A 13,946-nucleotide genomic window follows, 5' to 3' on the forward strand; every position below is an offset into this window, starting at 1 on the left:
GGGGGCGCATGTCCTAAAAGGTTGAAAACCCCTGGTCTAGAGATGCCAGCAGCTTACACAGACCTTAGTGGTGGGTCCGCCAAACTGGAAGCCAGCCTTAAAAGTCTTGGGCCCAACTTGTGAAGAGGTTCCGGACTGGTAGCTATTCTGTGGAGAGGTTCTAGAAAGCCAGCCATGAAGAGACAAGACTCTGGAGTGGCGGCCATGACGGAACGAGACACTGGTGTGGCAGCCATGACCGAACAAGACTCTGGAGTAGCGGTCATGATGGGACGAGACTCTGGAGTGGCGGTCATCCTGTGTAGAGGCTCTGGACTGACAGGAGTGGACCTTACTGCCTTTCTCCTTCTCGACCTGCGCTTATGCGTGGGGGTCGAAGAGGGGTCCTGGACTTGACTTGTCAAGGAAGGTGGGGATGGGACAGTCCCTACGGGTAGAGTCTGGTGGTGGTGTACTACCTTTCCCTCATTGCGGAGCTGCAAGTAACTGGAGAAGTTCCAGAAATCCAATAATTTTGCCAGCTCCATTTCCCAATGCAGTAGGGATTTGTCCAGGCTGAGGTTAAAAATGTCCTTTAGAGCAGAGTCATTGTAGCCCAGCCCCTCCACTGCACTCCAAAACTCCAGGACGAACTCCCTCAGGTCAATTCCTCATTGTTGGAGGGAGTTCAAGGTTTCGAGCTGGAGCATGCGTTGGTAGAGGGGGGTGCAGGAAGTGGAGGCTGGTGATCACATGAGTCCATTCGCCACTGAGTCCTCATGTTGGCTTCTTCGTTCTGTCACGGTCGGGGTGGAGAGATGAGGCGAGGACTCAAAGATGCAGGAAATGGGCTCTTTATTAATAGTAAAAAATAAACAAAACTAACAAAATCTACCCTGAGGGGGAAAAACAGGGCACAGCATGGCAACGCAAGGGAAGGCCAAGACAGGAACAGGTAGAGCAGGCCCAAACCAGGAACACACAGACACATCCGACCACATACGACAAACAAAGAGTGTTTGCACTGGACTGCAAACACAAGGAGAATAAATAGGGAGACAAACGAGGAGAGTAACGAGGGAGACACAGGTGGAGTAACTGAAACAATAATGAGATAACAAGAAGGGTGGGGTCAGACAACAGACTGGAGAGCACATGGCACCAACAAAAACAATGACAAGCCATGTGCTCACAAACATACACAGGAGTGCCCTCTGGTGGCCATCCTGGGCACACCAGCTGAAGACTGTGACAGTTTTATGGGTCCATGTTAAAGACGTGTTGAGTGTTTATCCAGTGGGAATATTAATCCTGTGGGGATGTTTAATGTAGATACATTCAGCCATTTTGTGAAATTTAAATGGCTGTTTTTGAATCATGAAAGAAACATGTTTGAGTGACAGCTCTAAATTGCCCAGTGATTAGTGCTGCGCTGTACTGGCTTCCTCAGATGCCCCCATCTAGTTAGAAAAGCTGCTTGTAAAAGCTTTTGACATTTAAAGTCGAAGTGGTTCAATTAATTTTAAAGAAAAGTTATTAGTCAGCCCATTAGGAGTGCTGTGATTGTTTAATTGCTGAAATGAAAGTGAATGGCTAGATTTAAAGAGTCACACATTAATGCCTCACATTTTAGTGCACACAGGCAGTAATGTGTTAGATTTGAATTGTACTCTATGCAAGTACATTAGGAAATGTTTCAGAATTAATAATGCACCACTTTTTTAGTCCTGCCATACAGGGCACTAAATATAACCATTCCTTTGCAACAAGTTGACTACTGAGGTTTGTTTCCACCCTAAAAACATACTTGAAGTATGTACAGTACAACAGGATGCTTTGCAATGCATCGTTAGTACTTGCTTGAAATTACTTGCATGTAAGATCTTGCAAAGAGTTTCTGGCTTTACTCTGAAGTCTTGGCCTGACATTGCACACATGCTAGAAGACAGCTTGTGTAAATGTGCAGTGACTAAACTGGCTCTTTTTCCTCCTCCTACTACTGAACAGTGCTGTATTGTGTAACAGATTTTGTGCGAGAACACTGATCTAAATTTCACACAGTGCTGATACTGAGACAATAAACATGATGATTCTTAAAGAGCCTCTGAAATGAAGAGCAATTCGGAATTATGCTCATAAAGATATAATCTCATGCTGTGTTTTTATTTACATGCTGTAGAAATGAGCGAACGTGAACATATAAAAAGTAATAATAGATAATAGAGGTCAAATAAAATTTACATTTAATAATACATGAATAAAAACAGGATGTATATTTAATAAAAAAATAAACACAAAAATGTTTTCAGCCTTTAAAATCAAAAGTCAGAATTGTATTCATGAAGATACAATCTCATGCTGTATTTTAATTTACAGGCTACAAAAATTACCACTTATGAACATAAAAGGTAATAATAATATATTAGGTCAAATAAAGGCTTAATTAAAATAAATTAAAATTGTTTTTATTAAATAAATAAATAATACATGTAAATAAATAAATACAAAAATGTTTTCAGCCTTTAAAATCAAGAGTATTCAGAATTATAAAGCTACAATCTTATGCTATATTTTGATTTATTTTTTACATATGAACATATAAAAAGTAATAAAATATGGGGTTAAATAACAAAAATAATAATTTCCACATGAAAATATTAGAGTGTTTTTATTAAATAAAGAAATAGATTTGAATTTATATTAAATAATAAAAAAACATTTCAATAAGAAAGAAAGAAAAATAGATTAGTTAAAAAAATGTTTCCTACTAGACTGGGGAAAAACCTGTCATTCCCAAAACAGAATTTACATTCCACAACAGGACACGGAGATCTGTAGGAAAGAAATATGACAAAAAGATTACTTTAATATCTCAAATGCTTCTCCTAGACAGCAATGAGAATAAACTGAGAATTTAGCAGTTTTTACTGTTTGACATTGTACCCATGGTAGTAGACAGGTTGTCTTTAAAATGTGCAATGTCTAAACTAGCCATTTTTTTCCTTTCTACAACATGTCATAGTGGCATCATTCTTAATATTACAGCATAATTAATGTGCTCAATTACATATGTGATGGTGAGATGAAGGTGAAACTACACACCTGTCAAATCAATCCAGCCAGGTGCTTGTATTAGCTGATGTAGGACTCTGTTTCCTGCTCAAAAGACCAGCATCTGTTGTGTTTTTGGTGCTGGTCTACTTAAACAGCAGGTTGACTAGCCTCACCAGCTGTTGCACAGCATGCCAGTGCTGATCCATCATCTAGATCAGCACTAACCGGCAATGCAACTGTAAGCTGTTGATGTCAACAGCGTTGCTACGATGTAAGCTGTCTGGAGCTGATGAGCTTCAAGCTACTTTTTTTTTAAGTTGACAGTTTAACATATTGTCCTGCCATGGGCTGTATCTTTCAAACCTAATTTTAATTAAATCATGACTCACTAGCTGTCTTCCTTCAAGATGTGCCGTAGGAGGAATTCAGTACTAGAGCATGAGAAATTTTTATAAATACACACATACCACCTACTAAATAACAGTGTTGTATTGTGTAACAAATTTTCTGAGAACATTGCTAAACTGAGACTAAGTTTAAAAAAGGTGTGTGTATATATAGTAAATATAATTGTATTATATTCGCTTTTTTATTTATTTAAATCTTTTTTATTTTATTAATTTATTAATTATAACATCAAATTAGCAACAAACATAAAAAGTCTATATAAAATATATTAATATAATAATTAATTATTATATGAATTAATCAATAATTAATATATAAATATAATTATTGAAATGTATAGACTATGTATAATTTTATTATTGTTTATTTTTTTAATTATAATTTATAGGATTCAAAAAGTCAATCTAAAATGTTGCTGAGGTGTTCTTAGTGCATTTAAGGACATTGCTATGTTGTTAGGGTGTTGCTAGGGTGTTTTTAGGGGTGGCTGGTGGGTGGAATGACAAAACGTTTCAGCAAAATATTTCCTTAGAAAAGCAATAGCATACCTCTCATTTAAAGGCTGGTTTGCTTGTAAATTGTTGGCTCACAAAACAGCAGAGCTCTCCCAAAACACCTGTATCACCTTCATTTCAACTTCTTGTTCTTTGTTCTTTCTTGGCATACTGGTAACTCCTTTTCCTCTTACCCATAATTCCATTCCCTTTCCTTATTCTCCACCCCTGACTCTCCAGACTGTAGAACATAAAATAGAGTGCCCCCGTCAACCTCACTTCCTGCCATTCATTGACATTTCCTCCAGGAAGCATCTGCTGGTCCGTCATGAAGCGGCCTGTTAGAAGGACAGAATAATACTGTGTTAGTCATGGGACATTCAACACCGCATTAGTCCCATGTGAGCCCTTGAAAACACACACTGAGGTCAATCAACACGCATTCAAATCTGACAGTGTTAAGTGTGACATGTAAACAGAGGTATAGGACTACTGTAAAGCACATTCCCAAATGCAATGAGCAATGCTTCCGGGAAATTTTTCCCCAGAGTTTGTTTTGTCAAAGAATCCTGTTACATACACAATGAACAAGTCAAATAAATAGGAAAAGTCCTTGTCCAGTGTTACACATATCTTTATGAGGGAATGCTAGAATAGGCAGTTATGATGTTTCCAAGGTATTGAAATCTAAAACCCTCAAGGAGGTAATGGGTGTTGATCCATGCTTGGATTTAACAGATCCTGTGCCAAGGAACATAGGCTTTTCCCATCGGTTTGAGCTCATCTATCACTCTGCTGTGGGAGTCTGTGTATTATGCGAGTATTAGTTTCACCAACAACTGATTTTGTTCATAGTTGCGTTTGTTTTGCTTTAGCAGCACCACCACCCAAGAGGAAGTGAACGGCTGTATCAAGGCTGAACAGACTTCCTGTGCTTGTTGTCTTGGGAGGACCTCACAGGGGCAGCTAAGAAAGCAGACAGTTTCATTTAGTTCCAGGCAGCGTGCAGACATGGAGCTCTGGATGGGATTATATCTTGTGAGCTTCCTCAACATGGCACGTTGTTTGCTCGAATCATCCTACACTGTTCATTTGAACAAACTCTCATTCGAAAATGCTCAGAATTACTGCAAACCTGGAAGTTTCTTGACCAACATTCCAAATGAGAAGGAAATGGACAAGATTCTGAAAACAATCTGGGATATGAATAACCAAACCACCTTGACATTTTGGATTGGACTGAAGAAGGATAAAGGCATTTGTGTTGAACAGCATTTGCCTCTTAAAGGATTCTACTGGATGGTGGACAACAGCACTCAATCTGATGTTAAAACCTGGAAAACCGAACCTTTCGGTACTTGTGCATATCTTCTCTGTGGGCTGCTTTCAGTGGAATACAGTGACTCTGGTGCAAAAAGCAATGGGTTTGGTGATGCCACCTGCAAACAGGAACATCCTTTCATTTGCAAACGAAACATCAAGCTGGTGTGTCCTCGACCAGAAATACTCGCCACACATGACATGATTGAGCAATCAAATGATCCGTACACACGTCAGATTGTTTGCCTTTCTGGTGCCAGGTTCAATTTGACATGCTCCAAAGATCTAGTCTGGACTCTAGTCGGTGACAAAAATGTGGATATATCGCAACTCTGCCTGGAGTGCAAAAAAGGCTACAGGAGGGATGCATCCGGAAACTGTGTGGATGTAAACGAATGTAAAGAATCCAAACCATGCGAGCAACAATGCCTGAACACAGAAGGCTCCTACAAATGTCAGTGTTTGTACAATGACGATGGCATTTGTAATGAATCGGCAAAGCCGCCCACCACCAATCTGAAAAACAGTGAATATTCAAACATAAACAGGGGCAAGTCTGTGCTAACTCAACCTACGTCTCTGCCTGATGATGTCATGTCTATTGACGAGAGATCTGGAGACATTTCAAATATCGTAGTACCTGTGATTATAGCTCTGCTGATTTTCATAGTGCTGCTGGTGATCGTGGCGGCCATCGTGAAAGGCTGCCTGAGGAAGAGATCCATGAAACTGGCCCAGAGGAAGGCGGAGGCTGTGGCTCTGAATGGATCCAGCTCCATGGAGAAGGTGAATGAAAAAGAGGAAACCTAAGTGGGAGAGACTGTGCAAATGTAAAAGATAATTCAATGTGACACATGCAGACGACAGAGGGTGCTTACTGCAAGATATTCCTCTCTCAGAACATTTGGGTGTGAGGTCTGGAGTCACAAGAGTGTTGTGTAATTACTGCCTTTGAATTTCATTTGCCATTTTGTCTCACAGTTGAAATCAGGGTCTTTATTCCAGTGTGGATTTGGAAATCCTATCTAGGTCACATCGACGGTAATTAGATTTATGAGAAGCCTACTCTGTATTGGTTTACTCTTTCATAGCTTATATTTAAATGCACCTATGTGGAGATGTAAGAACTATAGAAGATATTGTGTTAATATTGCAATTGGATGTGTTTTCTAATTATATATTTCTATGTTTCACAACATGAAAGTTTTACACGTGTCTTTTTAACTGAAGAGTTATAGCCATAAATAAAGACGGATGTTTAAGCTGCTGTACGCGGCGGTCGTTTCTTTGAGTACCACATGTAAATGTCTTTATTATTGATATATAACACATATAGCTGAAATAGATGTCCTGTGAGATCATATTTGTTTTTGGGGCTGCTTGTAAACAACAAAAAGGAGAATCTGACCACTGACACGTGGCTCCGGTGTGATAGTCAGGCTATTATTGTGCACTTCCGTTTGGTGCCGCGAAAGGCGCTGAAATCGCTTACAGCTGCTTTACCCTCTTGCTCAGAATTTTTTGTTTATATGATTGCAGTATCACGCAGATGTATTTTTAAGTAATTTAAAATAGACTGTTTGTTCTTTTATTAATTTATAATAATATATTTTTCAAAACATGTTTAAAGAGAAAAATATTGAGTGCACCTTTAATAAAGAAAATAGAGTAATTATGATTTATGTATACATTTAACCGTTCCTATCACTGGAAATATAGCCTAATTGAAATTAACCTGTGCCATGTAAAAAAAAAAGTGCAGACTCGAAAATTTGCTCAGTTTTTTTTTTGGCAACGTAACACGTTTTAAGAAATGTAACATTAAATGTTAAAGACTAACATCGACAGAATCGTGCTGCTCAAAACTTCAAAGACTGCGGTGATGTTACATTTGCATAGCTACACTCTTAAAAATAAAGGTGCTTCATTTTTGGTTCAACAAAGAACAATTCAGTCAAAGGTTCGTTAAAGAACCATCTCTTTCTTACCTTTTTATAATCTGAAGAACCTTTTTTCACCACAAAGAACCTTTTGTGAAACAGAAAGGCTCTTCAGATGTTAAAGGTTCTTTATGGAACCATTTAGACAAAAAGGTTCTTCTATGGCATCGTGAAGCACCTTTATTTTTAAGAGTGTACTGCACTGCGATTGGTCTTCTTTCTTGCATATATTTGCAAATTTAGATGAATGTCATGACAATGCAAGGCGGTTCTGATTTCATTTCTGTACACACTGAACCAAAACATAAAATCCAAAACCTGTAACACTGTTTGTTTTGTTCCTGCTTTGCAAGCACTGCAAGCTTCCTTAGGAAAATACACATTTTACCACATAATACAATGAGAGTGAATGATTTCCCCAGGTTTTATTCCATTTCAAAATAAACAACTAAATATTTGGCTTTGGATATTTCTTGTTTTTTTTTTTTTTTATCTGAACGTCACATTTTTCCCATATCGACACACTTTATAATAACTTTCATTAATAAGCCATTCAAAGCATTATATAATGTGCATAAAAAGTTCATGCACATTCATTTACAGGCAAAAATGCACATTATCTTCTGATTAAGCATTATATAAGCTAATAATGGCATTAACGAACGTTATTATGAACACAAAACACATACTGCAATGACAACAGATAACAAAAGTCTTTATGCTGTAATACCGAGTCCTACAGCGTTGTAGTTCTAGATGTGCAGGTGCCATTCCTGTACGTGCTGCCCGACTCCAGATTGTCCGGCTGAAAGTCATCCACACTGTATCCTCGACTCTTCAGAGCCGTGGCATAGTAATCTATGGGCTCCTCCGTGGCGTTATCCCACCAGCGGAGGCACAAAATCCTCTGGAAGGAGCGTCTGAAGTTGTCGGACAGGAATCCGTACAGGATGGGGTTGGCACAGCTGTTGGCATATCCCAAAACCACAGCCAGCTGACTGAGGGTGGCATTGTGCTGCTGGACGAATACACTGACCAGCTGCACGATGTGAAAAGGCATCCAGCAGATCACAAACACCGTCACCACCATCATCACCATCAGCGTGATCTTCCTCTCGGACTTTTTGCGCTGCTGCCAGCCCGCTTTCAAGGCGACCACCCGCATCTTCACTATGATGAGGATGTAGCACATGCAGATGGCAATGACAGGGAAGAGAAAGCCCATCAGAAAGGCGTAGATCACAAATACAGCCATCCACTGACGCTCGGGCTCAGGCATCTGCATGTTGCAAGCCACCGATCCGTCAGAGTTGGGTGCAGTGGTGGAGAAGATGATGATGGGTAGGATGACCAGAATGGAGAACATCCAGACCCCCAAGTTGACCATTTTGGCGATGGTGGGTCTCCGGTACCGGGCTGCTTTGATGGGATGCACCACGGAGATGTAGCGATCGATACTCAACACAGTCAGACAATAGATGCTGGTGAACATGTTAATGGCATCAACACTTAAAACCAATCGACACAGGAGAGAACCAAAGGGCCAGTGGTGAAGTAAAGACGAGGTGACAAGGAAAGGCACACTCAACATGAGCAACTCATCCGCGATCGCCAAGTTCAAAATGTAGATGTTCGTCGCCGTTTTCATCTTCGCATACCTGAGGATCACATAAATCACCATCGAGTTCCCACAGAGTCCCACCACACACACTACGGAATAGATGAAGGAGATGAAGATCGCGCTGCTGCCGTGAGAATCCCCGTTATGCGTCTCGTTGCTGGAGAAGTTTAACAGATAGAAACCATCCTCCAGGTTCTTGAAGGTGTCGTTGGGCAGCATTCCGACACTGGTTTGAGCCTATCTGTGGATTTCAAGTGTATAATTATGCGCTCAGAAAATGCGCGCATAGATGCTGCGAGACTCCGGAAGGCGCATCCCGACGCTGCGGCGGTTTCAGCACCATGGACAGTTACTCCACATCCACATGCATCACATTCACAGACGTCACACGTGCAACGTGACGCCATCGGCTCCTAATGGGTTTGAGCGTGTCTGAGAAACAAAAATAGTTTCTTGACGGCATCTAGACCTTCATTTCAATGTCAAAACACATAAAAAAATGTCGATATCAAATAAAGCAATACATACAATGTTTCGTCTTTCTTGTTGCCTAAGTTAACTTAAAACAACACTCAGACAGCTTGATATTTTTTTATTAGAAAGCTATATTTGTAACATATTAGTACTTCTGCTATTGTGATATTTAATTGCTAAATGTACAGTCTGCACTAAAACTCTTGTGGAATAAAAAACATCTTTCTCCATTTATGATCATTCAAAAAATGTAAACCGCAATTGCAAACAATTCATTATAATATAGTAGATGTTTCACCAGTGAATAAAACTGCCTGTCCATGAAATGAAGGTGGCGGATCCAGGTTGTGTACTTCTGAGCTGCTTGAATCAGCCGACCATCTGCTATTGATGAATGAAAAACTGCAGGTACTTTAGACCTTCTTGGCTGACAGAAAAGAAAAAGCAAAGCAGCTCTTATGCAGTCTATTCTAAAGTTTAAGGTCATAGGATTTTTTTTTTAAGAAATCAATACTTTTTTCAGTAAGGACACATGATCAAAAAGTGACCCCAAAACATTCATCGTGTTACAAAAGATTTTATTTCAAATAAATGCTGTTTTTCAAAGAATGCTAAAAAATAATATCTCATTCTGGTTAAAATCCGATCTAAACCCTAAGTATTAAACTTCTGCTATTGTGATATTTAATTGCTAAATGTACAGTCTGCACTAAACTCTTGTGGAATAAAAAACATCTTTCTCCATTTATGATCATTCAAAAAATGTAAACCGCAATTGCAAACAATTCATTATAATATACAGTGGGGCAAAAAAGTATTTAGTCAGCCACCAATTGTGCAAGTTCTCCCACTTAAAAAGATGAGAGAGGCCTGTAATTTTCATCATAGGTATACCTCAACTATGAGAGACAAAATGAGAAAAAAAAATCCAGAAAATCACATTGTAGGATTTTTAAAGAATTTATTTGCAAATTATGGTGGAAAATAAGTATTTGGTCAATAACAAAATTTCATCTCAATACTTTGTTATATACCCTTTGTTGGCAATGACAGAGGTCAAACATTTTCTGTAAGTCTTCATGTGTTTCGTGTCTGCATGTGTGCAGCTTTAGCTCTGCCTGTCTGTTTTTTCCCCTTCGGGGTGGTTTGAGTTTGTTTTTGTTTAGTTTTTTTACTAAAATAAAATACCATTTCTCCAGCGATTGAGTTAGAGGAAGCTGCATCGCCACACTCTCGGAAACGGAGGAGGGGAAGAGGAAGAATGGGTCCGCCTCGCCACCCCTGAAGGTGGCCGAAGAGGCTGCAGTGCCCCCGAAGGTGGCCGAGGAGGCTGCAGTGCCCCGTTATAAAATATGAATTAAATTGAAGAATATTTTTAATGCAATGAAACGTTTTCAACACAAAGATGATATATTTATTCTTCTTGAATTTAGCTACAAACTAATTTATCATTAATTTAATATATAAAATACATTTAAACTAATAAAAAACTACAATTAAAATTACTATATTTAACATTTGCTAATGATATTTGTCTGGTGTAGAATAAGAAATAAAGAATATAAACTATTTTAATTTAGAGTATTATAACAGATGGCTGGATGATGGAAAAAAACAATCAAATTAAATTGTCCATCTGGATCTTGGTTTTCCACACATTCAATAATTTCTTTAATGTAGTTTCAAACATTCTCACATTTAACAAATTTAAACAGTGCATGCAACAAAATTAAGACAAATGTTCAACAACTGTATTGCATTAGCTAATTATAATAATCTAAGAAGCAAAAATCTCATTTTGATCATTCTCCAACCCTGAGCAGCACCTCGAGTCCTGAAGCTCCACCGCCGTTCTGTAGTCGTCCAGCGCCTGCTCCTTCCATCCCAGATGACCCCGAACATCAGCCCTCAGTTTATAGAGAAGAGCATCTCCAGGCTGCAGCATCAGAGCTTCAGGAAACACACACACAGAGAGATATGTTAGAGCAAAATGTCACTCTCACCTTCCCCAGCATTTATCAATCTGTCTCCTGTTTACACAGATAGGTGTAGCATTATTTGTGTTGTCTTCACCACAACAGCTTTGTTCACACTTTGTTCTTCTCACAGAGAGACTGACGTTAATATTAGGCTAGCACACATCACCCAGTGCTTATTCGTGACTGAAACATCAGGCTGCGAGAGACAGCAAATAGACATCTACTCTTGAGAGATATGTTAGAGCAAAATGTCACTCTCACCTTCCCCAGCATTTATCAATCTGTCCCCTGTTTACACAGATAGGTGTAGCATTATTTGTGTTGTCTTCACCACAACAGCTTTGTTCACACTTTGTTCTTCTCACAGAGAGACTGACGTTAATATTAGGCTAGCACACATCACCCAGTGCTTATTCGTGACTGAAACATCAGGCTGCGAGAGACAGCAAATAGACATCTACTCTTTAGTTCACACAAGAGGGACAATTTGCGAGCAATTTGCCATCTGCATTTGCATAAATTACCATTGATCGCCTGGTACCTTTACAGACGTTGTTTTGCTTCAAAGAGCTCGCACATGTAAAGGCCTTGATTTGAGTGAGATCATGTAGAAAAACTCATTTTTAGGGCTTATAGGATAAATGTTCAATGTGTCTATTTACGGCTAACAAAATTAGATTGTTTGAAAGCGTACGCTGGAATAGCAAGTGATTACTCCATTCACGGAGAGCATACTCATTAGATACCGAGGGCCATCTGTTTCCTAATATCCCACCTGTTTCAGCCGCAGGCGGAGGGGCTCTGAGAAACACTGTTTTTTTTATATCAGAAATGCTTGCACATCCTTGTGTTTGACTTCATAAATATGCAGCCTGCCAAGAGGAAATCTATAATTGGTTTACACTGTAACCATAGTAACCACCTGTCTCTAGTTGTAGAGCAGTACATGGTTGCTGCATTTGTTTTCCTTCGGTGTCTTTTTTCTTTTTTCCAGGCAGTCATGTGGCCAAACCCATCATGCTCTTGTCCTCTTGTGTGTGAAAGTGTGTGCTGAAAGCATTCATCTGCCTCTCTCACACACACACACACACACTAATGAAGTCAGTCTTTGGACTCTTGAGTATTAAGTCTGTTCTACACTACAGCTTGTTTAGGTCAAGAACTGCCATTTAGACAGGAACATTTTTACATGCTGTTTAGGGACGGTTGTAAGGAAAATTATTAAATTGAATACTGAAAAAAGACAAAAATAAGTACTGATTTATTTTTAGATAACTAAAAAATAACATATTACCATTCAAAAGTTTGTGGCCAGTATTTATTTAGTTTTTAAATAAATGAAAACTTTCATTAAATTGAATACTGAAAAAAGACAAAAATAAGTACTGATTTATTTTTAGATAACTAAAAAATAACATTACCATTCAAAAGTTTGTGGCCAGTATTTATTTAGTTTTTAAATAAATGAAAACTTTTATTCAGCAAAGATGCATTAAAGTGACAGCAAAGACATTTATAATGCTACAAAAGTTCATGTATAAAAGATTCAATCAAATACAGCTATTTTGAGCTTTTTCTATTCATTAAAGAATCCTGGGGAAAAAATTTATCACAGTTTCCATAAAAATGTTAAGCAGCACAACTGCTTTCAATATTGATAATAATAAAAAAGGTTTCCTGAGTAGCAAACTAGAATGATTTCTGAAGGATCATGTGACACTGAAGACTAAAGTAATGATGCTGAAATTTAAGTTCTGAAATAAATCACATTTTAAAATACTTTTTTATTGTAATAATATTTCACAATATTGCTGTTTTTACTGTATTTTTGATCAAATAACGCAGCCTTGGGGATCATAAGAGACTTCTTTCAAAAACGTTCAAAAATCTTACAGCTAATGATTTCAGTGTGCAATTTGTATCAGACGGTCAATGAGTGGACTTGTGGGAGGTCTGACTGCATGCTGTATAAGACTGAGACTAGCACGTGTATGACTGTCTGGATTTGTTGAGGATAAAGACAACTTTGCTATCTTTTCACCAGCTCTCCATTCATCATCTTGACAAAAGCCCTCCACAGAGATATCAGCCAGTGTTATCAGACAGAATTAAGTGCAGATGACATCGAAAGTCGGCATGATGTACAAATCTCCCTGTAAAGTGATGAATCATTATTGGCATATTAATATCAGGAAGCTTCAAAGTTGGAACATAATAACCTCTCTATATATACGCCACTGAAATCAAGAAACACAATATACTCTGTAGTCAGCTTTTGGTCTTGCTCTCTCATGACACGCTGCATGATGATTAATGTGACCTTCAGTATTCATAGGAGAATTAGTGATATCTGCGTACTACCAAATTAGTTGCAATAAGGTTATCTTTCTCATGTCAGCTTGAAATACAAATAAAAATAGAATTAAAAACAAAAGCCTAAATAAATCGTACAAGTTAGTTTAGTTTTTGTCTCTACAAAGAATAAGTAACAAATACAGCCTGTTTTATACTACTGGACAAAAAGACATGGAAAATGGTAATGTGAATGTTTAGTGCAAAAATCCTTAAATTACATATACACTTCTAGTCAAAAGTTTTAAATAATTAAAATGTTTACGGTTTCTGAAAGAAGTCTCTTATGCTATTTGATCAAAAATACATGAAAAAACTGTAATAT

At 38.3% G+C, this 13,946-nt stretch overlaps 3 protein-coding genes across 3 annotated transcripts in view; 1 reads left to right on the top strand and 2 right to left on the bottom strand.

Annotated features, from left to right (window-relative positions):
* Nucleotides 1–4,927: 4,927 nt before the first annotated feature.
* Nucleotides 4,928–6,808, top strand: LOC107586671 (complement component C1q receptor-like). Its single transcript, XM_016274126.1, has one exon. The coding sequence runs from the start codon at nucleotides 4,947–4,949 to the stop codon at nucleotides 6,063–6,065; it is 1,119 nt and encodes a 372-aa protein (XP_016129612.1). The 5' UTR covers nucleotides 4,928–4,946; the 3' UTR covers nucleotides 6,066–6,808.
* Nucleotides 6,809–7,814: 1,006 nt separating this feature from the next.
* Nucleotides 7,815–9,174, bottom strand: sstr1a (somatostatin receptor 1a). Its single transcript, XM_016274127.1, has one exon. The coding sequence runs from the start codon at nucleotides 9,033–9,035 to the stop codon at nucleotides 7,932–7,934; it is 1,104 nt and encodes a 367-aa protein (XP_016129613.1). The 5' UTR covers nucleotides 9,036–9,174; the 3' UTR covers nucleotides 7,815–7,931.
* Nucleotides 9,175–10,943: 1,769 nt separating this feature from the next.
* ttc6 (tetratricopeptide repeat domain 6) overlaps nucleotides 10,944–13,946 on the bottom strand; it is a gene marked incomplete at its 5' end in the record, with an annotated part of 28,465 nt that continues 25,462 nt past the window's right edge. Inside the window, one exon of the mRNA XM_016274097.1 lies at nucleotides 10,944–11,240. Coding sequence (XP_016129583.1) covers nucleotides 11,068–11,240 — 173 coding nt within the window. The remainder of the gene's footprint in view (nucleotides 11,241–13,946) is intronic.

Source organism: Sinocyclocheilus grahami, unplaced genomic scaffold, assembly GCF_001515645.1.
Source record: "Sinocyclocheilus grahami isolate Dianchi unplaced genomic scaffold, SAMN03320097.WGS_v1.1 scaffold84.1, whole genome shotgun sequence".
NCBI classification, from domain to species: Eukaryota; Metazoa; Chordata; class Actinopteri; order Cypriniformes; family Cyprinidae; genus Sinocyclocheilus; species Sinocyclocheilus grahami.